The sequence below is a fragment of the Suncus etruscus genome, chromosome 1 (genome assembly GCF_024139225.1).
Source record: "Suncus etruscus isolate mSunEtr1 chromosome 1, mSunEtr1.pri.cur, whole genome shotgun sequence".
Taxonomy (NCBI): Eukaryota; Metazoa; Chordata; class Mammalia; order Eulipotyphla; family Soricidae; genus Suncus; species Suncus etruscus.
The window spans coordinates 142,084,875-142,111,750 of record NC_064848.1 but is presented as its reverse complement, the minus strand read 5'-3'; the positions used below and the strand labels follow the sequence as shown (position 1 = coordinate 142,111,750).

Sequence of the window (26,876 nt, the reverse complement as noted above, 5' to 3'; positions counted from 1 at the left end):
TATATAATTGAATATATATAATAGAATTAGTCGTAAAAAACACAAGAAAAAGTAACAATAGTAACAGCATGTAGGGCATGTAACAATAGTACAGCATGTAGGACACTTGCTTTACATAAAGCCTGCCTGGATTCAATCCCTGACATCCCATATGGTACCTTAAGCACCTCCAAGTGTAATTCCTTAGTGCAGAGTAACATTACTTCTGAGAGTGCTCAAGAGTAACCCCTGAGCATTTCCAGGCATAGCGCAAAATTAAAAAAAAAAAGAAAAAGAAACTCTTGCATTTTTACTGCATTGATCAACTTTGATTGTATAATGCTAGATGAAATAAGTCATATGGTGGAAGACAAATGGTGCATGTTTATTTTGATTTTGGAGACACATCTGTTCTCGATGTTCCGGGATCATGCAGGACTAGGGATCAGATCTTGGACGCGCATATGCAACCCTTTGAGCTATCTCCTTTGTCTCTGTACTATGTGTTCTTACTTATATATGAAATCCAAAATAGTCAAGCATATGTAAATAAACAATACAATAGTAGTTTTTATGGTTAATAGGGAAGGATTGATGTCAGAGATAGGGAGATGTTGTTTAAAGGTATGAACTATATAAGATATTGAAAATCTGGACATACAGTGTACATCATTAGCAATCTGTTATGTATTTGTAAGCTGTTAAGAGTAGAGATTAACTTACTGCCACACCCATAGTCATAAAAATCATGTAAGGATAATATGAATAACCTTATTTTGTAAGTGGTTCACAATATGTTACATTATATTGTCACATTGTATTCTATAAGCTGGTATATGTTATATGTGACTCATATCTGAATAAAACTGGGATAATATTATAATTTAAAAGAAGAGTTCTAAGTAGGCACAATTATCCACTTAATGATTAAGGCTGCCAGATTATATTAAAACACATACATACTCTAAGAACTATGTATTATCTATATGACATTCACTTAAAGGAAAGTAATTTGTTTTAAAATTAATAAAGGTTAAAAATTAACGGATTAAGGGGCTGGGCGGTGGCGCTAGAAGTTAGGTGCCTGCCTTGCCTGCACTAGCCTTGGATGGACCGCAGTTCGATCCCCCGGCCTCCCATATGGTCCCCCAAGCCAGGAGCAAGTTCTGAGCGCATAGACAGGAGTAACCCCTGAGCATTACTGGGTGTGGCCCAAAAACCAAAAAAAAAAATAATAATAATAAAAAAAATAAAAAAAAATTAACGGATTGGCAAAGCTATACCAAACAAAAAGAAACAGGAGAAAAAGTACAATGAAGTCAACTCACAGGATAAAGAAATACAATTATGTAGTGATAAAAGGTACACTCTATAAAGACATCAGTCCTTAATCCTTATGTGTCAATCAAATTAGCAGCTCAAAATAGGAATAAAAAATGAGTAGAAATTCAAAGTCTACCTGATTTATAAAAATAATCCAGGACTATGTGTAATCAGTTTTAAGGATGTCAACTCAGGATTTGATTAAATAATTTACTAAACTTTTGACATGAAAGTATCCATCATAAAAAGAGCTGCAGAAACTTGGGTTTGTATAGGTGTATGTGCAAGATACATATTGTAGTACCTGGAAGGTAAAAGGGTGCCATTTGGTTTAAGCTTGAAAGTCTTTTACATTAAAAAAATATTGACCCCTGTGTCAACCCCACCCCTACACAACTATATGTCTTATAATGGAGAGAATGTTCATATTTCTCTCGTTAGTCACCAGTTTTCTAAGACTTGCCCACTCACCAGGGACATAGTTTCAAAATATGTGTTCTGACCACTCCCAACCCCCACCCCACAATATGTGTCCTTCCGGTGAAGGGGCAGAGATTTTTAAAAAAACATGTAAAATACAAACATACTTTCAGGATTGAAGTTTGCTTTTGCTTTGTAAATGTCGTCTGCTAAGGTGATGCCTTATCTTTTGAACACAAGAGTCCTCAGAGAGCCACCCACATGGCTCAGACCTTATTCTCTATCTGTGGGGAAGGCTGGTGGTGTGTTCCAACTCACATTGCCATCAGACCCTTGCTCAAGCTGCTCTTCTAGATAAAACCAGGGGAGACTGGTTATTTATTTGGGCTCAGGAGTGTGATTTAGCCATTATAGTCCTAATCTTGCATTTAATCTTCTCCTTTTCCTCCAACCAAGGTGCCTTCTTCCTCTAACCCAGTGGAAACAAACCATCTGCAGGATCACTTTATCTATGATGGGGTGGAGAGGTTTAGCGAGGTTTTCTAAGCAAGCATGTGCTAGTCATGGCTCAGTCCTGAACAGTTTCTTCCTCAACTATTATTATACATTTACCTATAGGCCCTACTGATAGGGACATCCTAATCACTCTTGGTCTTCTGTGCTTTGGGCATCATAACATCATAACAGTTGATGTAGATCAAGGTTAAAAAGAGGGTTAAGGGGCTGGAGAGATAGCATGAAGGAGGTAAGGCATTTGCCTTGCACGCAGAAGGATGGTGGTTCGAATGCGGCATCTCATATGGTCCCCTGAGCCTGCCGGGGGCTATTTCTGAGCATAGAGCTAGGAGTGGCCCCTGAGCACTGCCGGGTGTGACCCCCCCCCCAAAAAAAAAAACCAAACCAAAACAAAAAGTGGGTTAATTGGGTTGAAGATGCCACTAAATAATCAGTTGAAGCCAATCAAAGATGTGTGTAGGGATCTTAGGAAAGGAAAACTAAGTTTCTTTATTTGTTTTTATGTGTGTTTCTAGAAGGCTTAATGTAATTTTTCTGTAAGGAGTTTTAAAGGGGACAGTGGGTGTGTGGGCTCTGGTGAAGTTATCTAGTGAATTAAAATCAGAAAATATTTTTGCCCCCCAAAGGAAGGTATTTTTCCTTGCAGTAGTAGGGTAGATTTGCCAAGAAGATGATCTGGGGAAATTGAGGATTGGCAATACATCTTCCCTAGGGAGAACTAAAGTGCCTTACAGCTAGGTCGTAGACAGTGTGTGAGTGGGAAGAGGAGTACCTGGCAGTGGGAATGAAAGGTGTTTGAGGATACGGCTGGAGGGGGGGTGGTCATCCCCAGTAATAGTTACAGGCTTCCATTAGGAAAAATAGCCTGATTGTGTCTGAATTTAATGGTGATTTAAAACAAACTCAGTTTTTAAAGAAAATGCTCTGGAAAGGAAGTAAATCTTGATGATTGTGATATTTTGAGTGCTATTTAACATATATGTGTGTGTGGAAACAAGACAACTAAATAAATACCTAATTTTGAAGGTGAAGAGGACACACATGGCTGTGCTTAGGAAATAATTCCTGATGGTGCTTTCATTAAACCCAGATCAGCTGTTTGCATGCCAAGTTCTATACTCAGGTTCTATCTCTCCAGCCTTAAGAAATACCCTTTTGGTTCTACTTGAACCAGATCACAATACTGACCAAATAATATTGCTTTACAACAACCTGTCACTCAGCTTTTTAATGCAATGTTGGTAATTGCTTAATGAGCTTATATAGATAGTAGTTATGTCTCATAATGTTTATTAAAATATGCTTATACTTCCTATTCTTTCAAAATTGTTTATCAGGTGTCTCCTAAGAACCAGGTATTATTTAGTGTCTGGGTTACAAAGGTGGGTAAAGACAAAATTTTTAACCCCTTTACTTAAGTTCTAATGTATGTATATACTCATAAGTATACCTGTTTTATGTATCTGTCAAGTTATCAGGCTATCTATCCATCAGTCACTCACTCACCCATCCATCTACCTATCTATGCCTGACACCATCCATCATTGGTCTTGTGATCTTAGGCAGATTATATTTTCTGTAAGTCTTCATTTTTGTTTCATCTTCATCATCTTAGATATTGTAGTGGATAATGTTGTGGTATTTGGTGGTTTATATCTATCAAATGCTTTAGAACTAATTTGGTATAAAACGACTGTTACTAAATGTTTACAATTGTTACACTTCTAGATATTACATATTAGAAACAAATTACTTGGGCCCGGAGAGATAGCACAGCGGCGTTTGCCTTGCAAGCAGCCGATCCAGGACTAAAGGTGGTTGGTTCGAATCCCGGTGTCCCAGATGGTCCCCCGTGCCTGTCAGGAGCTATTTCTGAGCAGACAGCCAGGAATAATGCCAGATGTGGCCCACCCCCCCCCAAAAAAAGAAACAAGTTACTTGATGCCTATCAGACATATGACCTTAACATGGATATAGTAATATACATTCATCCTCAGGCATTTATTTTGGAATTCCAATGTTTGTATCCATTTAGTATTTAAAATAATTTGAGCTGAAAAGTATTAAAATTCCTATGTACTTTTATTATTGTAAAATCATTTGTGGAAAGCTGTATACTTGTTCTGTCATTATTTTTAATAGTCTAATAATTAGCTGGTAGAATTATCCAACTCAGCTATTCTGTTAAAAAAGTGAGTAGTAAACAGCCTCTTGAATGCTTGGTCAGCATGTTTTGACAAAGTATGAGCATTAAAATAAAATTCATCATTAGCGTTAAAATAATGACCTTTGAGATTGCAGTTGCTGGGTTTTCTCTTACAGGGTTTGAAGCCATCTCTCTGACTCAAGTACATTGCAGTACATTGCAGATATTGTTCATGGTTCAATTTTAGATAAATCATCTTCTCAGATCACTTTATCTCAATATCTTTCCCATTTATTCCCACCCATTATCTGAGGCTCTTATCAACCCTCTTGTTGTAATATAATGATATATTAAATCATAAAGTAATTTTCTAAGCTGGAATTGTATAGGCTTCCTTCCATGTCAGCCCATATACATGAAGATCGATCTTCTGACCCACTAGTGGCCCATGAGCAGTGTACAGGATCCGAGGAACAATTAAAGCCCATGAAAAGCCGTAACACATTGTGGAGTCATTTTGATTTTAGTCCATTCTGACTTGATCGACGGTTCGACGATGAGCTTCTTTTAATATTATCATAAATAATCTGAATTAAAGAACCCATCTATAGTGAAGGGCTCTTCATGGGGGTGTTGTACTCTTTAAGAGGCACCTTCTGTGGCTTTCTAAGTCACATACTGGGGACTTCCATTTGATTCTTCCTGTCTTTTGTGTGTGTGAAAAAGGAAGCTAGTTAGGCTTCCATCCTGGAGGATAAGGAAATTGAATATTTTCCCTTTTTCCCTAATATAGGCCTCTCGAAAGTTATCTTTCTTTGCATTTCCCACTTTTTAAAAACCCTTAGGTTTTTTGATGTGAAATTTTTACACAGAAAATGAAATATACAGAACTAAATCTTACATATGGGAAGCCTAGGAAACATAAATGTATGAGCAGTACGTGCATATATATATATATATATAAATATATATTTCCATTTAAAAGGACAAGTTCTAATAATATTCATTAGAGGAGATTTGGCTGGTTTTTAGAAATTCATTTTGCTGGTGTTTCTTAAATCTCTCACCTGATTGAGAATATACTGCTAGTAAGAGCTACATTACTTGGGCTTGGAGTGTAAGGGCAGAGCCGACTGCTATTTGTTTTATTAAGCTTAGGCAAGCTGTCCAATTACTTAATGCAAATAAGAAAAGTTTACACTAAACTCCCGACTTCTTTGCTTAAAACTCCAGAGAATTTAAATGAGGAGAGATATGTATTTAAAAGAAGGAGATTTAAATGAAACTTAAATCAGGGGCTTAATGTAGAATAATATCAGACCTAGAGATCTGAAATAATAAGTGGGAAATACCAATAAATAAAAAAGGGAAGGCATTCCCCAGGATGCTGGTGTGTTTATATATTGAGAAAATTTCTAATCTCTCCCCCACTGCTCTTTTTCTTACTTTCATTTATTTCTTTTATTTAATTTAAAGTTTTATTTATCTATATAATTGTACCAGGAGATTATTTCTTCAATCTTTGGGCATTAATAATACAAACTTATTCCATTTCATGCCTTCTTGGCCCGTCATAGGAGTCTTGTAAGTAAGGAGAGCTCAGCGTGGGCTCTGTCCATTTCTTTCCTTCTATCTCTCAGGGTTTCCAAAGCAGTCTGACTATGAAGTTTGGCACCAGCTTTGAGGCCCCAGTTCTCAGAGAATCTCAGAAGCCAGGAGCATCTCATTCAGCTGAAAAAAATCAAAGAGAGGGGTGGGTTATAGGCACATTCATCTGCCATCCACCCACTGAGAACGTTAGACCAATTGATGGGTTTAACTAAGTGAGAAGATGCCAGAGAAGAAGCCTGAGATGGAGTTGGGAGGTTTTGAGAAAATAAGTAATTTTTTCTTTGCAAAGGGCTGGACTTGATTAAAAGGTTCAAATGAATCACTGAATGAAAACTTGCATGAAGAGAACTTGGCCATCCATGAATACAGGACAGTTTAGACATGTCTAATCTGTTGCATTTAACATCAACTTTTTTTATACCTATGGACTGGGAATAAGAGAAATATTTCATGGACTGGCTGGCAGCTAAAACAGAAACAAAAACCCATTTCAGTAGAATTTTATTCATTAAATCCAAAGTTATAAAATTACACTTTCTAGCTAGTGTGACATCTGCTGCTGTTTAGAGGTCAGAAAATTTGATATCATGTGGCTGAAGCATTTGTGAGAGAAGAAGCTCTGCAATAACTTCCATTCGATTTCTCTGCTTTTCATTAGTGACATGGCTGGAAAAGTCTTTTCACACAAATAGGTAGTAGAGAAAGCAGCGGTTACCAGTGAAGCAGCATGTGAGTCATGCAGCCATTTCGATTGGGGGCGTGGGAGGGATTTTTGGTGACCACCGTAAAATTTTGTGGATAAGTTGAAGAACAGGGAGTTAGAACATTTATTTGAAGATTTGCCCTGTTGGCATAGTTTGAAAGGAGTTGAAACTTTCTTTGACAATTTTCTACAAAGTATTTCTACAATTGCAAAGGTGGTCTAAATCTTAATGGACCCTTTTAGGCTTGGCAATTTTTTTATGGGATATGGCGTATGCGCATGCGCATGTGTGTGTGTCCATATGTCTGTCCATCTGTTTTTCCATCCACCTATTTGTCTATCCATCTTTCTGTGTCTGTGTGTGCACCTGCACAGACCTCTAGAAATAAACCATTCTTGGGGCTGGAATGGTAGCTCAGTGATAGGTCATTTGCCTTGCATGCAGCTGACCTAGGACGGACCATGGTTCGATCCCCCAGTGTCCTCTATGGTCCTCCAAGCCAGGACCAATTTCTGAGCGCATAGCCAGGAGTAGCCCCTGAGCATCACCAGGAGTGCCCCCCCCCAAAAAAAAAGATAAACTATTTTTAGTGTTTCATGACCAAGATTTCATCAAAGATTTTCCCATCTTCTCTATTTTACTTAGTTATTATATTTTAGGTTTCAGTTCAGGGATCAGCTTCTACCGTCATAAGAGCATAGTAACTTTAATCTTTAAAACTAGTGTAGTTATCAGAATTTATGCTTCCTGGAGGCAGGGACTGTTTGTGTAGCTTACTACTTTATTCTGAGTCGTCACCACAATGCCTGTCATCAGTAATTAAATATTGAATGAATGATTGATGCCCCTTTACTCTTATCTGCTATACAGTTATTATCAAGTAGGAGGACATTTAAAAGTAGGGCTAGGCAGGGGTGGGGTAAAAGGGAAATGGGAACATTGGTGGTGAGAAAGTTGTACTAGTGAAAGGTGGTTTACATAGAGTGGTGTACATTCTATTCTATGGACATTTTTTGTAACCATGGTGCTTAAATAAAGAGATTATTTAAAAAAAGGGACTAGAAATATATGTACTGAACTAAGTGAAAAATTGTATAATTTGGGGATAATACTCCATTTAAAAATTATCCCCTCTCAAGAGATTTTCTAGAATGGTAAAGAATATATTTAATAAAGAATTTTGTAAAGCTTAGAAAAAGCAAAAGACCTCAAGATTCTGTGATTCTTAAAAATTTCAAATGATAGATTCCTTCTATAACTCTTTTCCTCCCCCTTCTCTCCCTTTGTATTCCTTCTTTCTTCTAATCTGCCTTTCCTTCTATACAAATTAAGAAGGAAGGAAGGAAGGAGAAAGGAAGGAGGAAGGAAGGAAGGAGGAAGGAAGGAAGAAGGAAGGAAGGAAGAAGGAAGGAAGAAGGAAGGAAAGAAGGAAGGAAGGAAAGAAGGAAGGAAGGAAGGAAGAAAGGAAGGAAGGAAGGAAGGAAGGAGAAAGAAAGTTCAACTTATAAAGTTGAGGAGACAGTTTTGAGATTCTTGATTGATTTGGATTTCACTCATGTAAAGAAGACCACCCATCACCAGTGCAACATTCCCATCACCAATGTCCCAAATCTCCCTCCTCCCCACCCGACCCCCGCCTGTACTCTAGACAGGCTTTCCATTTCCCTCCAAGCATTCTCATTATTAGGACAGTTCAAAATGTAGTTATTTCTCTAACTAAACTCATCCCTGTTTGTGGTGAGCTTCCTGAAGTGAGCTGTAACTTCCAGCTCTTTTCTCTTTTGTGTCTGAAAATTATTATTGCAAGAATGTCTTTCATTTTTCTTAAAACCCATAGATGAGTGAGACCATTCTGCGTTTTTCTCTCTCTCTTTGACTTATTTCACTCAGCATAATAGATTTCATGTGCATCCATGTATAGGAAAATTTCATGACTTCATCTCTCCTGACAGCTGCATAAGATTCCATTGTGTATATGTACCACAGTTTCTTTAGCCATTCGTCTGTTGAAGGGCATCTTAGTTGTTTCCAGAGTCTTGCTATGGTAAATAGTGTTGCAATGAATATAGGTGTAAGGAAGGGGTTTTTGTATTGTATTTTTGTGTTCCTAGGGTATATTCCTAGGAGTGGTATAGCTGGATCATATGGGAGCTCGATTTCCAATTTGTGAAGGAATCTCCATATCGCTTTCCATAAAGGTTGAACTAGACAGCATTCCCACCAGCAGTGCATAAGAGTTCCTTTCTCTCCACATCCCTGCCAACACTGTTTATTCTCATTCTTTGTGATGTGTGCCATTCTCTGGGGTGTGAGGTGGTACCTCATCGTTGTTTTGATTTGCATCTCCCTGATGATTAGTGATGTGGAGCACTTTTTCATGTGTCTTTTGGCCATCTGTATTTCTTCTTTGTCAAAGTGTCTGTCCATTTCTTGATTCCATTTTATGATGGGATTAGATTTTTTTTTCTTGTAAATTTTTGTCAGTGCCTTGTATATTTTGGAGATTAGGCCCTTATCTGATGGGTATTGGGTGAATAGTTTCTCCCACTCAGTGGGTGGCTCTTGTATCCTGGGCACTATTTCCTTCGAGGTGCAGAAGCTTCTCAGCTTAATATATTCCCATCTGTTAATCTCTGCTTTCACTTGCATGGAGAGTGCAGTTTCCTCCTTGAATATGCCTGTAGTCTCAATGTCCTGGAGTGTTTTGCCTATGTGCTGTTCTATATATCTTATGGTTTTGGGTCTGATATTGAGGTCTTTCATCCATTTGGATTTTACCTTCGTACATGATGTTAGCTGGAGGTCTAAGTTCAATTTTTTGCGAGTGGCTAGCCAGTTGTTCCAACACCACTTGTTGAAGAGGCTTTCTTTGCTCCATTTAGTATTTCTTGCTCCTTTATCAAACATTAGGTGATTGTATGTCTGGGGAACATTTTCTGAGTATTCAAGCCTATTCCACTGATCTGAGGGCCTTTCCTTATTCCATTACCATGCTGTTTTGATAACTATTGCTTTGTAGTAAAGTTTAAAGTTGGGGAAAGTAATTCCTCCCATATTCTTTTTCCCAATGATATTATTTTTCAGATTTGTCAACAATTGTATTAAATATTTTTCTGGACCCTCATTCGGTGCATATATGTTTAGGAGAGTTATTTCTTCCTGTTCTACATACCCCTTGATTAATTTAAAATGTCCATCTTTTTCCCTTGCAACCTTCCTGAGTGTAAAGTTTGCATTATCTGCTATTAGTATGGCCACTCCAGCTTTTTTATGGGTGTTGTTTGCTTGCATAATTTTTCTCCAGCCTTTTAGTTTGAGTCTATGTTTGTTCTGACTATTCAGGTGTGTTTCTTGTAGGCAACAGAAGGTTGGATTGAGTTTTTTGATCCATTTAGCCATTCTATGTCTCTTATGGTGTATTTAGTCCATTGATGTTGAGAGAAAGAATTGTCCTGGGATTTAATGCCATCTTTATATCGAAATTTGGTGTGTCTTTTGGTTAATCTTGTCTTAAATTAGGTCTTTCAGTTTTTCTCTTAAGACTGGTTTTGAGTCTGTAAAGTTTCTGAGTTGTTTTTTATCTGTGAAACCATGTATTCTTCCGTCAAACCAGAAAGTGAGTTTTGCTGGGTACAGTATTCTAGGTGAAGGATTCATTTCATTCAGTCTTGTCACAATATCCCACCACTGCTTTCTGGCATTGAGTGTTTCTGGTGACAGGTCTGCTGTAAATCTTAAGGATGCTCCCTTGAATGTAATTTCCCTTTCTGATCTTGCTGTTTTCAGAATTCTGTCTCTATCTGTGGGATTCGTCATTGTGACTAGGATGTGTCTTGGGGTATTTTTTTTCTGGGGTCTCTTTTGGTTGGTACTCTTCGAGCATGCAGGATTTGATCACATATATTCTTTAGCTCTGGAAGTTTCTCTTTAATGATGTTCTTGACCATTGATTCTTCCTGGAAATTTTCTTCCTGGGTCTCTGGTACTCCAATGATTCTTAAGTTGTTTCTGTTGAGCTTATCATAGACTTCTATTTTCATTTGTTCCCATTCTTTGACTAATTTTTCCACTATCTGTGCATTTGCTTTAAGTTTTTTTCCCAATCTCTCCCGCTGTATGGAATTGTTATTTATCTCATCTTCCACAGCACCAAGTCTATTCTCAGCTTCTGATACCCTTTCCCAGAGCTTATCCATTTTATCATTCACTTCGTTTACTGAGTTTTTCAGGCCTGTTAGTTGACATGTTATTTCAGTTTGGAGTTTTGTGATTTCTGTCTTCATATTTTCTTGGTTCTTATTAGTGTTCTGTTCAACTTGTCCATGGTTTCTTTGAGTTCTTTGAGCATCTTCCATATTGCTAGTCTAAAGTCCTTATCCGAGAGGTTGATTAGTTGGTTGGTCATTATCTCGTCATCAGAATTGTCATCTTCATTCTCTATGTCTGATGCTGGCCTGCATTGTTTCCCCATTGTCACACTTGTATTGTGGGTTTTTCTTCGTGTTGTGGTGGTATTCATTGGCTATATGATGTAGGTAGCCACACTCCTCTGGCTCCGCCCTTTCTGGATGGGTCCACTTGCCTCCAAGAGAGGGGAGTCCTCCGTGGATGAAGCCTCAAACAGGATCAAACCTTAGACCCGAGCACGCAGCAGAGATGACAGTCTGGAGAGAAATGCTGGGCTTCAGTGATCCAGCACAGTTCTTAGTATGATTTTTTTTCTTCTTGTTGCCATGGTGTTCTTTCCTTAGAAAGAGCGCATGGCTGCGTAGCGAAGGGGAGCTTAGTACTCTTCTGGAGCCTCTTTTCGGCCCACTCCCAAGAGGTTCACCAACAGGATAGTAGACAGACACACACACAAGCAGCACTCACAATTTTTCTGTCGGGCCCGACTGGGCAGGCGTAGTTTCGTAGATTTTCCCAGCCTGACGTCACCAACAGGGGACCAGGCTTCTGCAAAGTAATGCTTATAGCAGGTTTTCACATTCCTTGGCGTTCTTATAGCAGTTCCTTGGCGTTCCCGCCCTAGAATGGGCCTCGGGGAGAGCAAGTTTTCTGGAGCCTCTTTTCAGCCCACTCCCAAGAGGTTCACACGGCAGGACAGTAGACAGACACACACAGGCAGCACTCAAAATATTTCACAGTCGGGCCCCACTGGGCAGGCCTGCAGTTCTTTTTGTAGTGAGACTAAACTTTAAGGATTTTAATTTTTTTAAAGTGATTTTCTTTCAAGTCATCTGATATTATTATCAATCTTCCCATAGCCAAGTATGATTAGGTCTGGATATTGCAGAAGCTCTGAAATGTTGTGGAATATAGAACACATTTCTGTTTTATGGTATTCAAAGTGCTTTAGGATTGAATCACCCTTGTGACACCAATCAAATTGTGGCTTGGTCCTCAATAACTTGGTTTTGTCTCTCAAGCTATTACTGTACCTAAAGTCTTAGGCATCTGTTTCACTTAGCTTGTTTTTCATCATTCTCAGGTAGGAAAGATGACATCCATTCACTCCTGCATGTATCTATTGCATTATTTGCTGATCACTTACTATGTTTGCGTTCTGTTATAAACCTTGGGCATAGACTAATGACCAAAAACACCGTTGTTCAAAATCTAACTGTTGTTGATTTTTGGGGAGCTTATTGATAAGCAGAAGGAAGGCAATGAAGAAGCATGAAGAAAGGTGGGAGCAGTTAATGTGGTCAGTTGTCAGTTTCAGAAGTTTTTAAAGCTGATAAAGATGAATCAGTTGAGGGGCCGGAAAGATAGCATGGAGGTAGGGCATTTGCCTTGCATGCAGAAAGACGGTGGTTCGAATCCCGGCATCCCATATCGTCCCCCGAGTCTGCCGGGAGGGATTTCTGAGCGTAGACCCAGGAGTGACCCCTGAGCGCTGCTGGGTGTGACCCAAAAACAAAAACAAACAAAAGAAATGATGAAGCAGTTGAAAGTGATAAAATTGGGGAAAAAAAGGTGGAGTAGATAAAGTAGCCACACCTTGTGTCCAAGATGTAGTTAGTGACTATTTCTTCTCAAGAAAACAGTTTTATGGATTTTATGCATTGATTTCATGCATTGATATGTGGTGAATTGGTGGTGGCTTGGCAGCTCAGAGTGCTGAATGTTGGCCACCTTACTTCTTGGGTCAAATGAAATGCTAAACTCACAAGACTCGAAACATAGATTATCTGGCCCTTTTCACAGGCCTCCTTCAGTACTTTGCAGAAATGACTGGAACTCAGGGTGATGTGTTTAATTCTCTCCGAACTCCCCATGTCATACTCCTGAAAAAGAACAGGTGGTTCATAAATCAAAAAAGGAATTTAGACAGTAGTAGAAGATATCCTCAAAGGAAAAAAAAAAACTTATGATTTGGGAGTGAATTCAGTATCACTGAATGGAAGTAAAAGTTCAAACGAATCAACTGCTTTTCTCTTTATTGATCATATAGTGGAAACTCATCATCTGATCCTGAGTAAACCTGTTTGAGTGGTAATTATGTTACAGGCATCAGGCTAAGGTGGGCATTATTGTGGTCCAATTTACTCCAGGAATATCGGGTCCCAGGAAGTTAATAAAGTATTCATTTCACTTGTCAGGTTTTACAAACATTGATTTAGACCCAGTTGTCCAACTTCAAAGGTGATTCTAAGTATCACAAACTAAGTAACCTTTGTTTTTCTTATAGTGTCAATGATTTTATGTTCATGTTTTGTTTGGTTAACAAAACATACTATCTTTCAAAAGTGAATCACATACTTACATTGTTGTTAAAATTTATGACATATGCAAGCAGACTAACTTCTAACTTAGACAGTGAGTTATTATTAAACAATATTTCAAAATAATATTCCCAATTGGTAGATAGGAGAAAAATCTATATGCAATTCATTTATGATTCATGGATGGATTTTTTTTATGAAAGTTTTCATTGTTTAAATATATGTATGTTTAATACAGTCTTTTGGCATATAATTATTGTAGATATCCATGAGTGATAGTAATATTTTGTTTTTTATTTTTGGGCCACACCTGGTAGTGCTCACAGATTATTCCTGGTTCTGTGCTCAGGAATCATTCCAGGTGGATTTGAGGAATCATATAGGATGCCAGAGATCAAACCTGGGTCGACTGCATGCATGCAAGGCAAACACCCTACCCACTGTATTATTGCTACAGTCTTGAATGATAGTAATTTTTATTGTTTTTAGTTTCTACCTCAATTGTGAATAGACTAAAACTTTTTTCTTGTGGGCCCTATGTTGGGAGAAATGCTTTTCCTTTACTCTTCTACAATGTGATCCATGACCTTAACAGCTACTCTAATATCCTTATGTCGGACCACTTGGATTTAGATATTATTCACCTATTATATATCACCAGAATTTAATTGAATTTATTTATGTTTGTGCAAAAGAGGGTCTTAGCTCTCAACCTAAGTGTGCATTAGTATCACAGGGAGGACTAGCTAAAAGGTCATTTGCTGTGAAACTCTGGTGCCTGATCAGAAAGTCTAGGAATCTGAACTTTTTCGTGGTGTCTATGAATAAGCATTTCTACCTTCTTTTCAGGTGCTGCTGATGGCTGTAGATACTTTTAACTTTCTCCACTATGAGGAAGGGGCCTGACTTCTAACCCCTGCCATTTTTTTTTATTAGTTATATATGCCCTGTGAGTTAATATCACTGATGTTGTTGCAGTTGAAATAATAGAGAGAAATTGGGCTTTTAATTTGGAATTGTGCCTAACAATTACGGAAAAGCTTCCTACAGTTTCATTCTTTTTTTTTTTTTTTTTTTTTTTTGGTTTTTGGTTTTTGGTTTTTGGGCCACACCTGGCGTAGCTCAGGGGTTATTCCTAGCTGTCTGCTCAGAAATAGCTCTTGGCAGGCACGGGGGACCATATGGGACACCGGGATTCGAACCAACCACCTTTGGTCCTGGATCAGCTGCTTGCAAGGCAAATGCTGCTGTGCTATCTCTCCGGGCCCTTTTTTTTTTTGAGTATTTTCAGTACAGGTTTTCTTGCATTTCTATTATTCATCTGAATTATTCAGAACACAGAAGATGTAAGTTAAATTTTTAGATGGAAACTATTCTAATGGTGGACTATAATTTCAAAGCATTTTTTAATCTGTTCTAATTGATTTCTGAGCATTTCACTTTTAAAACAGCAGAAATCTTATTTTCAAATTTTCAAGGTTTTTTTTTTTTTTTTTTTTACTGAAATGTGACAAGTTAGTATTGAGTTTAGTGTGGTGATCTACATTCTTACTTACAGATTTCACTCAGAATTCCACTTATGCCAGCATAAGAATCTTAACATCTCCTTTTTAAAGTGTCGTTTATACCTTTGGGGATATGATGGTATAGAGGGGTTATTCTCTTCAAAAAGAAAAGGCAATCAGACAATCTTTGTCCATGAGATTAGACTGAAATGCACCCTCTTTTCATGATTACTTTTATGTGCCAGAACTATGGTGAAAATCGGTGCCAAGGTAGTTTATCTTTTTCTTGCACAATGAGGGACTGTAGTGGGTTGTAGCTTAATATGATCTTAGTATGCGATGAGATTACCCACACACTTAATGCAGTTGTAGTCTTCATTAATAGCATTAGTATTGTGTACAGATCCTGGGGGATCTAGCTTAACTGGTCTCACTTTGCTAGATGGATGGGTCTTGCTAAATCTGGTGTGTTTAGTTTGAAGCTAATGAACAAATTAGCCTATTTCCAGAAGGGAGGAGCCCTGCTCTTGAGAAGTCCTATTTTTTAGATTTGTTTTGAGGACTGTTGGCAAATAGGAGAGTTTGTGTTCTCAATTCCCTGCTTTAAAAAGCAAGATTGCTGAGAATGGGGATCTGCCCTTCTTGTTGGGCCTGATCTCTTTGACTGATGTGTTGTCTGGTATATGCACAACTCACAATTGAATTCAGTCAAATTTCAGAGAATGAGTGTAGGTACCTTCAAATGTGGGTTTTATAAAAGTAACTTGCTTTTAGACTTGTGACAGATCTTTTAAGAACTGGTATAGGTAGAGATGGAATTTATTTTTAGGTGGACAATTTACATTTTATGTAAAACTTGAGTGAAATTGGGTACAGTAGGTAGGGCATTTGCCTTGCCTGTAACCTGCCCTGGTTTGATCTCTGGCATAAGTAATTCCTTTCGCACAGAGCCAAAAGTAAGCCCTTAGCACAGCTGGTTATGGCCCCAAAACAACAGCAACAACAACAAGAATTTTATGAAACTAGATCAATAAGTTATTACTTTATGACCTTTGAATTCTATTATTTTAAATGTTTTGGTACAGGATATATGGAGGTATGCTAAAGTATGTACCTGGCCATTAACTCTGGCATTATCTGTTTCTATTTTCTTTTTTGGGAGGAAAAGGATGCCCAGCATCCAGTGGTACTTAGGGGCCACTCCTGACTGCTTTGGGGGCATACCTGAGGGGATTAGGATTCAAACTAGATTTGAGGCAAGGCAAACATATTAACCTCTGTACTGTCTTTTTTAGTCCATTTTTGTCTTTTCATTCAAGTATTTTGTTAAAAAATGTCAACCACTCACATCATCTTTGTTAAGTGAGACATTTCTTGTCCTTTCAGAATGAAGCAAAGCAAAGAACTGGATCAACTAACCAGAGCTATTCTTCGAGAGAGAATATCAAGCGAGGAGGAACGTTCCAAGGCAAAAGGCCTGGTAAGAAAAATATATTTAGTAGCAATGTCTTTTCTTTAAGTTCCCGTTGTACATTTCTGAACATGGAAGTACTGTTTGTTAACTTGTAATATTGACATTATTCATGTTCTTTTGGCTTATACGTTTTTGATTTGGGCCTTTTTCATATAATTGATAGTTTATCCAGATTAGCCAGCAAGACTGAAGGACAGGTCATATGAAAATTGCTAGCGGGCCGGGCGGTGGCGCTAAAGGTAAGGTGCCTGCCTTGCCTGCGCTAGCCTTGGACCAACTGCGGTTCGATCCCCCGGTGTCCCATATGGTCCCCCAAGCCAGGAGCATCTTCTGAGCACATAGCCAGGAGTAACCCCTGAGCGTTACCGGGTGTGGCCCAAAAACCAAAAAAAAAAAAAAAAAAAAAAAATTAAAAAGGGCCGGGCGGTGGCGCTAAAGGTAAGGTGCCTGCCTTGCCTGCGCTAACCTTGGACGGACCGCGGTTCGATCCCCCGGTGTCCCATATGGTCCCCCAAGCCAGGAGCAACTTCTGAGCACATAGCCAGGAGTAACCCCTGAGCGTTACTGGGTGTGGCCCAAAAACCAAAAAAAAAAAAAAAGAAAATTGCTGAAGTAAGAACCGATCTGCATGTGTGCTCATGTTCTCCTGGAAGAAGGGAATATACCTCTACTCCTTATCAGTTGTATATTGTATTTGAAACCTAGTTTGTTGCTCTTTCTGCTGGCAACCAGGTGTTAATCTGGTTGGTCCCTAGCAAAGGTGAGTTAAGTTTGATTCATCAGTCTCTGGGCTTTGAAGAGGAAAAATGTAGTGCAAGATTTTCTGAAGCCATCTTTTTTGGAGGGTGGTGGTTGGGTTTTTGGCTACACCTAGCAGTGCTTAGGACTTATTCCTGACTCTGTGCTCAGGGATCATTCCTGGTAGGGCTTGGCACCATATGGGGTGCCAGGTATTGAAACAAAATCATTTGTCTGAAAGGCAAGCACCCTTCATTCTGCATTTCCTACTCACTATGTTATCTCTTTAGCCTTAAAACCAAGAGAGAATTATATTCTGGAGAGGGCTTTCCTTGCTTGCTACGATCTTCCAGGGCTGTACCCGAAAGCACACAGGAAATATTTTTTGTTTGTTTATTTGTTTTGTTTTTGGGTCACACCTGGTGGCACTCAGGTTTACTCCTGGCTCTGAGCTCAGAAATTGCTCCTGGCAGGTACAAGGAACAATATGGGCGCTGGGATTCAAACCACTGTCCATCCTGGATAGGCTGCTTGCAAGGCAAACTCCAAACTCCTTACCACTGTGTTCTCTCTCTGGCCCCACACAGGAACTATTTGGTGCTAGGGATTAAGCATGATGCCTTGTGCATGGAGACATGTATTCTAGCCCCTTTACCTTCCCAGTCTAAGAAACACATTTTTGTTTGTTTGTTTTGGGGATCACACCTAGCAATGCCCATGGATTACTCCAAGCTTTGTGCTCAGAGGTCACTCTCTGATGTTCAGGGAACTATATGTCTGCTAGGGATTGAAGCAGAATTGTCTGCCTATTAGGCAAGTGACATAACCCCTCTTCAGCATAAAACATTTTTTTAAAAGAAAAAATGTTCAAAACTTTACATAATTATAAAATTTGTTTTAAAAAATTGTTAATTGAGGCTGTTCCTATGGCAGTGGTTTATCAGAACTTATTAACGTTAGTTTCACAAAAGTTGGTACATAACCCCCCCCTGCTCAATTTGAATGACAGTACTTTCCCTTAGGTCTATTAATTACATGACTAAGAGTCAGGATAATGCTATCTGTAATGTTTTTAGCATCTTGTGGTTTGTTTATGGGTCACACGTAGCTGTGTTCAGAGTTAATTATTGGCTCCGCCCTCAGAAATCACACTTGGTAAGCTAGTGGGGGACAGAGAGGTTCAGGGGTCAAAACTGTTTGGGCCTTGCACAAGGTGAGCATCCTACTTACTTGCTATACTGTTTTCCCAACATCTTTATTGTGGTTTTGGACCGTACCTGAAGGTACAGGAGGCTGCTCTTAGTTCTAGGCTCCTGGGTCATTCCTAATGCTGCTTGGGAGACCATGAGATGCTGAAGGTCAAACCTCCTGTGTGCAAAGCACATATATAGCTAATTGATATATAGCCCTTGAAAACTTTTTATCCCCCCCCCCCTTTTTTTTTTCTGAGCCATCCCTGGCAGTAACTCAGGATATACTTCTGGCTTTGCACTCAGATTTACTGCTGGCAGGGTTCAAGAAACCTTATGGGATGCTTAGGATTGAACCTGGGCTACCTGCATGCATACCTGTTGTACTGTTTCTTCAGCTCTCTTGAACTTAAAAAAAAACTACTTACATGTATATATATGTATATATATACACATATATGTAATGTATATACATCATATATATCCTTAAATATGACTCTAAAATATACTTTTAAATGGTTAAAGAGTTTTCTGGTGTATTTTATTGCTGTGTGCCTTCGAAATCATTTATTCAATGCTTCTTATGGGGTAAAATGGAAGTTTTTAGGATGAACTTGGGGTTATAACTTTTTAATTTCCATGGAAACTTTATTATATCCTCAGATTCTGGAGAGTTCCAGGTACTTTTCTGAGCCTGTCATGTTCGGTATGGCATGGTCTGACTATACAACGGGGAACTGTCAGGATAGACTGTAAGGGATGTCCCTTGATCTCAGGCCAGTAACCATCAAAAATCAGGAACTGAAGACCTAGAATAGTGAATAGGGCACCTGCCTTGCACATGGCTGTCCCAGGTTCAATTCCTGGCACCCCATAATGCCCGCCATGCTTTTAAGTAATGTTCTTAAACACAGAACAGGAATATCCCCTAAACATTACTAGATGTGGCCAAAAACCTATTAAAAAAAAAGAATACGTTAGTAGTAAGGATCTAAGGGTCAGTTCTCTACCTTTTCCTTAGTCATTTCTTTGAGTCACTAGCCTAACTTGGTGTCAGTGGAGAAGAAAAAAAAGAAACCAGGTTGTATTGAACCCATTTTGTTTATAACTAACCCAGTGTCTGGGCCAGATGAAGTGATGATAAGCCAAACAGAGCCGGTGGACTCAGAAATGTCAGGGGACTGGCCAGCAGCCATCCCCAGTACATTCATGTGGAATGGAACTAAGCCCAGAATAAAGGGGAAGGACAGTCATTTGTTATGAAAGGGATAATTTCAGCATTTAGCACGCACTTTGTTGGGTGAGTCAGTCATTACCATCATATGTACTCCTTAGTTTTGAAGGCTTTGGGAGGAAGTTGAGAATATATCTGAGGATGTTATAACTTCTCTATTGGTAGGTCAGGATGAGACGAGAGGGCTAATTGAATCGCTATATGAGAAGAGGAGGTGGGGGAGTGAGCTTTATAAGTTTCTAGGGCATAGAAGAATATTAGTTGGCATTTCCCTCTCTGTTCTAGCATTTGTGGATTCTTAGCCACAAAGCCCTCTTTTCTGTGCTTTTGTATGCTTAAGTTTGAGCATATTAACTAGTTCTTGCTTAGTTCTAGAAGATAGGCAAGATTGGTACTTCTTAACAAATTATTGGAATAGTGTAGATGACAAGGCATGGAAAGAGGATCTGTCTCAGTAAAATAAACAAACAAATAAAAAAACCCTGAAATTAAGAAACTTTCTTAGCTAACAGCCATTAAAATAGCATTTTTTTCAAGTTTGGTTCAAACAGTGTCAAACTGGCCCTTATTTGCTCTTTGTAAATCTCATCCAGTCCTTTTCTGTATGTTTCTGTTGAACAGATTAAGCATGATAAAGACCCCGACACTGTATGTTCTTCTGTAGGTTTCTTCATTATGGAATCTGAGGTCCTATGGTAGCGATGGCAGATTTCCTTATAATTTCTGGATTTTGGCTTCTTTTCTAATATTAACCATATAGAGAGCCTCTAGAGTTTATGCAGTTGGATTGACTAGTTCAAAGACAGCCTGTCTGGAGTGTTCTTAGACTTTTCATGGCCATAGCAACAAGGTTATCTACATTAATTTAGGGACCCATGAGTTGAATCTTATTTATAAAATGACCTGCCTCCTCCCTTTTTAAAAATTTGTTAGTATAGGAGACATGTCATTCTTTAGGCATAGAGCAGAAAAAATAAAAAACCAAATCTGTAGAAAATAGGTAGTAAAATCACTTAAGTCATTACCATCCTGACCTGGGTGAACATTCTGTTTTTTTGGTTTTTTATTTCTTTTCTGTTTCACAAATCAATATGGAATATTTCTAGTAATATGTGTAAGTCCATTTCACAAAACACAGACCATAGTGTCTACAGTCTTGAAGAATTCTAACCTTAGTGCTCACACTTTTAAAAAGTTTAGCTTACATGGTTAAAAGTTATTTTCTTTTTTTTTTTTTTTTTTTTGGGCCACACCCAGTAACGCTCAGGGGTTACTCCTGGCTATGTGCTCAGAAGTTGCTCCTGGCTTGGGGGACCATATGGGACACCGGGGATCGAACCGCGGTCCATCCAAGGTTAGCGCAGGCAAGGCAGGCACCTTACCTTTAGCGCCACCGCCCGGCCCCAAAAGTTATTTTCTACTAATGAATATGTATTAGTGTGATCCATTTTAATAGTTCAGTCCATTTCACTGAATTTTTCTCTATTCAAATGTTGTAAGAATATTTCAGAAAATTTGGAAAATAAAAAAATGACCGAGGAACCATCGCATATCACATCAAGTTGACTACTATTCAATCACACAGGACCAAGGCTCATTGGTGCAAATTTAGTATGTGTCAGAGCCTAGATTTGATTCCCTGCACCATTAAAACAGGTCAGCCTTTATTTCCCTTAATTTTGAACAGTAAACAAGCAAATGATCATTCAAGGGGCCGGAGAGATAGCATGGAGGTAAGGCGTTTGCCTTGCATGTAGAAGGACGGTGGTTCGAATCCCAGCATCCCATATGGTCCCCTGAGATTGCCAGGAGCGATTTCTGAGAGTAGAGCCAGAGTAATCCCTGAGTGCTGCCAGGTGTGACCCAAAACAAACAAAAATCATTCAATTTCCCCTTGTTTCTATCAGTAAAACTAAGTCCTGCTGGTCTTAATTTAAAAACAAAGGAAAATAAGAAGCCAAGTAATATATATCAAAGTGTATGGACCATATTGGGAAGGGTATATAAATTAAGCCATTGTAGAAACTGGTATGGTGACTCCTCAAATATTTAAGAATGTTAAGTAAACAAAGAATGATCATATGCTTTTACAATCCCACCTTCCAAAAGAACTGAAAAATGGATCTCAAAGAAATCTGTGTCTACCTATTCTTCTAGCAGCACTCTGGCCAGTGGTGAAAAGGGGCGGGCAATTATTACATAAATTAATATATAAATAAAATCAGAGTGGAGAGACAGAGACCACTTGGCATGTATCCATGCATGCAGCTGACTTGGGTTTGAATCCACAGCATTCAGGCACTGCCAGCAGAAAATCAGGATTAAGCCCAGAGCACTGCTTGTGTGGTCCCAAAACAAAGCAGAACAATGGAAGGTGGTTCAGATAACAGGCTGTAACACAGGTGAACCTTGAGGGTATTATGTTCATTGAAAGAAAGAAGCTGGGGCGGGAGAGATAGCATGGAGGTAAGGCGTTTGACTTGCATGCAGAAGGATGGTGGTTCGAATCCCATATAGTCCCCTGTGCCTGCCAGGGCCGATTTCTGAGTGTAGAGCCAGGAGTAACCCCTGAGCACTGCTGGGCGTGACCCAAAAACCAAAAACCAAAAACCAAAAAAAAAAAAAAAAAAAAAAAAAAAAGAAGGAAAGAAGCCAACACTCACCACAGAGGTGATCTATAGTAGTGGGGGTCATTGAGACACTAAATCAAAGGTAGTAGCCCCAAGTTGCAGGGGGAGGGCAAAAGAACTCTTGAAATGGGTTTGGAATTTTAGCTTTGCTGTGTTCAGAATTCTGAAGAACTACAGTATGGCAAAATACTTATACTTGTAAGTGATATATACAGGTGATTTTATTTCCATTCTGTTTCACCACAATTAAAAGTTAGGGGAAAAAATCTCTAAAAGGGGTGTGCTGGAGTGATAATACAGGGGTAGGGCATTTATTTGACTGACACGGGTTTGTCTCAGGCATCCCATATGATCTCCCGAGTTTGCCAGGAGTGATTTCTGAGCACAGTTAGGAGTAACCCTTGGGTGCAGCCACATGCGGTCCCCAAACAAAAACAAAACAAAAAGAAAAAAAAATCTAAGAGAATCAGCATTATTATTCTCTGTAAATGTTTCTGGGAGTATAAAGCTTCTCCTGATTTCCATGGTCTACATTCTAGCAACTCTTATATAACAGAATTGTAGGATATGACGTGTAGCTTTATATATTTTATTCTATTTTATTTTGGTTTGGGCCACATCTGGCAGTGCTCAAGGGTTACTCTTGTCTTGACTTTCCCCTATGGAATCACTCCTGGCAGTGCTTTGGGGGGTCAATATGTCTTACTGGGTAGTGAATCCTTGTCAGCCACATGCTAGGCAAGCTCCCTACCCAAGTACTATCTCTCCAACTTTTGAAATATGACTTTAAACCCACTCTTATCTCTTAATCCCTCTATCCCAAACTAGGGAAGGTCAGTCCTGGGAATTAGTGATTGACATGAGTCATCCTAAATCATGTTAGCATTGTTCTGTGATCACTGGGTTTTCCCACTCCACCCTCTTTCAACTTGCTGCCATTCCTCACCCAACGTGGGATGCTGAGCGATGGCTGGGCATTGATTTGCGCCTCTTTATTTAGAACCCAAATGTTGCAGCCAGCAAGAAAGTAAAGGTTGGTTTTCACACATGGGAAGGGATTGGAAAGCTGTCTTTCAGGAGAAGTAGGGGGGTAAAAGAGCCCACAGTGAATGTGATATTGCTACTGTGAATTAAATCCCTCTCTCCTTCACCACCCACTTGCAGTTGACATTTCGGGGGCCCTCTCACGAGTTGTGCGTGTGCAGGCTCTTCCACAGTTGTTGTCTCAGCTAGCTTTATTGAAGCTCTTTGGAAGGGCACAGTCACCATGGCCCTGTTGTTGAAGTTTTAAAATAGGAGCAGATAAAAACTCTTTCTCTCTGGTGAGAATTTCTATAGTTGAAGAAGCCTGTTGGCCATGCCCTAGATTCCAGGAGAGTTTAGACAGCCCCTCCCTGCCCAACTCTTTGCCAGGTACCAACCTTCTCATGTTCTGAATTTTAGCCAGGGTTGGGTGTTAGAGGGGGTGGCTCACATGAATAAACCTGTTCCAGAAAATTCACATTCAAGGCTTCTTAGAAATGAGAAACTCCTTTGGAAGAAAACAAAGACCAGCACCATCACTGAGCTCCTGTGATTTGATGTTTTATGCATCTTTTAAGACCTTATTGTACCAAGGCATCAGTTTTTTTATGCCTTCTGATTTTTTTTAAGAGAAGAAGGTTATACTTTTATTTTTGCTTTGCAATAATATGTTTTTTTAAAAAAGAGTAGGGAGAATTTTTTCTTTTTGCTTTGCAGTTATATTTTTGAAATGCCAATTAAAATTCTTATGTCTTGTTTCCTGTCTTAGTCAGGCTGGTTTAACTTTAGTCATTTCTTGTTATCACCACACAACTAAGTAATAGTTTCTTCTTGAAACTTTGAAAGACTATTCAATACAGGCATTTTGGTACTATGGCCATATTATCTAAACTATAAAATAATGAAAAGAAATAAATCTTAAACTCATTTAAGGAAACTCTTTGGTAGGTTGGAGCTTCTAAAGGTAAATGTAAAATGTTTTATGTCTTTGGATAGGTCTTTTATTGAGTGTTTATGATATGAATAGCATTGTGGTACAGAATAAGGATAGAAAATGGAATTAAAAAACTAAATTCTTTCCTCAAGGAATTTACAGTAGCATGTGGGAGACAGAGCCATGGAAGTGTGCTTAGTTTGCTACTGAACCAGGCCACATAGATACTTGGGAGAATTCCCACCTTGGTGAAAGGAAGGCCCCTTTTTTGACTCACTGCTCCATCTGCATCCATTGGCTTAACTTTGATTGGAGAACTTTATGTAGGCCGCTGGGTAGCATGGGGTCAATTATAAGTACATAGGTAGTGGTGTTGGGTTTGCAGCATGGGAGAATGAGATCTTCTCAAGTTTTTAAAAATGAAGGAAAGGCAACAAGAAAGAATAGACAAGATTTTCCTGGGAAGTGGTATCTGAAACGATTCTTGAAGTGTCAGTAGGGATTGCACTTCGCTTAAGGAATGGTGTGACATTGTTATGACGTTGCCATAATATTTCATGCTATCATATGGAAACCTAGGAATGGGGGGATGACAAGGAATTGGAGGGTTATGAGTAAAAGGGATGAGTCAGAGATAAGGACAGAGCTTAGAGTATGACCATGTAAATAATGACGAATCTAGGGCTGGTTCATCCAAAGACTTGAAGGGGAGAATGAAATGAATGATTAGGTGAGTATTTTGACAAATAGGTGCATATTTAGTGAAGTGTAAAGGGCAAAACAGAGTGAGGAAATGGATGGTTTGATCGTTAGGTATTCTTTAGGCACTTCGTTTTTCTCTCCATCTTAGAATCATTAAACACCTACTCTGCTAGATGCATTTAGTTGCTGCGGATTCAAAGAAGAATCAGATCTGGTTATTTTTCTTCTAAAAGTCTCCAGGCAAACCAGAGCGTTTGTGGGAAAGGTGATTCTTTCTTTCCTTTCTGGGGGGTAAATTCCCCCCCCCCCCAAAAAAAAACTTAGGAGTTTTGAATTGGCAAAAACTGCATGTTGTTTATTTAGTAAAAGTAGCACTAAAAAAAATTAGGGTAGGTGGATGAATAAATTTTATTTTTGCAAATATAAGTGACTGTTTCACCAAGTTGTCACTTTTCATCTGTAGTCTCCTTTTTGTCTGAAATGTTCCAGTGAAGCAATCAAGAAGAAGAATTGATTAATTTTGTGCTATGTGCTTTTCAGTTCTGTGTTTTGTTTGTGCTTCAAACTGTGACAGTTGAAATTTCATGGTGAAAGAGAAAAAAGGTTTTGAATTTGGGGTCTGGAAGAAAATGACTAAATTAAAGGAAGCTGATAAGAACCGCCTCTGCTGGCCAAATAGGAGGGAGATTCTGCTCAAGGGCAGACAGTATGATTTGGTTTGTAGTTTCAAAATGATCCATGTGCCTTTTGCTTAAACGTTTTGTGTGAGTGAATAGTAGGCATCATCTCTTGGAAATTCTCTTTTAGTAAGTTGCAGTCATGGCTGTCCTGATTCTTTCATTGGGCACTAAAAGGTACATAATTGTTGTTACTATTTGGGGAGTGCAATTTAGTACTTTGCCTATAACCTATACAGAAATGTTTCTTCTGGTTTTAAGTGCCATGTGCTGCTTTTCTTGTAGAGCTTCTGAATCTGAATAGTTTTGACATGCATGGAGTATTCGTTTGCTCTGAATGCCAGATAATGAGGTTTGTAATTTTTGAGGGTTTTTTTTTTTTTTTGAGGATAGTTTCAGAGAGGATTTATGCTTTTCTGTGTGAAGCATCCAATACTAAGGTATAAGATATTTTTCTCATATTACTGGTGAGACAGGACCCTGGACTCTATCTGCAAGTCCCATTCTTTTGGAGTTGGGGGTTGACCACACACTAGGGGCTTACTTCTGACTCTCTGCTCAGGTATTACTTCTAAAGTTAGCAGGCTATGGTAACACATTCATATTCTTTTTCCCTTTCTATGCTGTTACCACAGATCATCTTTATGAGAGAGAGATCTCCATTTGCCCAGCCTGGGTATATGTTATATGTTATAACCCAGAGAAAGACTAGACTTGCTGTTACAGATTTAAAATATTTCTTGCAGACCTAAAATATTTCAGGAGGACCTACTTCTAAAATGTGCTTAGTTGTACTACCCCCTCCTCACCCTGCATTGTAGAAAAACCTAGAACCTTAGCATGACCAAAAAACCCTGGAGAAGTATGGTATGCTGAACTGGTATAAAAGGGCTTGGAGCAGAGAAGGAACTGAGTATTCTTTTGGTAGGGAGAATGAAACCTCACTGTCAAGATTGGGGGGTGGGTCTAGATAGTGAGAATATGAGGTGAAAGTGAGTACAGTTCACTTGTGCTGCCTCTTTTCCAGGGAACCATCTCAGACTGTGTCACCTTGTGGACAATGTGCTCTGAGAAGCAGCCAGAACAGTTAATTATGTAGTCAGCAATGGGTTATATTTAAAGATGCCTAAGAGGGGCAACTCTTCACAATATGTTTTTATTTTGTTTGACTGCAGCTTTAACAATTCATCAGGTGGCTTACAAACCAGTTGGCTGACAACAGCGACTTTTGTTGAGTGGCTCCTATGTGAAAGACCTGCCATAAATAGCATATTGACATTCCATCACTTGGTCATTATGGGTGTCATGGTGAGGTATGGAGAGCACTGAGTAAAAATCCATAGGT

At 38.9% G+C, this 26,876-nt stretch overlaps 1 protein-coding gene across 1 annotated transcript in view; it reads left to right on the top strand.

The window, feature by feature from the left end:
- The window catches only part of CHCHD3 (coiled-coil-helix-coiled-coil-helix domain containing 3), a 333,437-nt gene that overhangs the window by 120,873 nt on the left and 185,688 nt on the right, over window positions 1-26,876 (top strand). Inside the window, exon 4 of the mRNA XM_049775568.1 lies at window positions 16,316-16,409. Coding sequence (XP_049631525.1) covers window positions 16,316-16,409 — 94 coding nt within the window. The remainder of the gene's footprint in view (window positions 1-16,315; window positions 16,410-26,876) is intronic.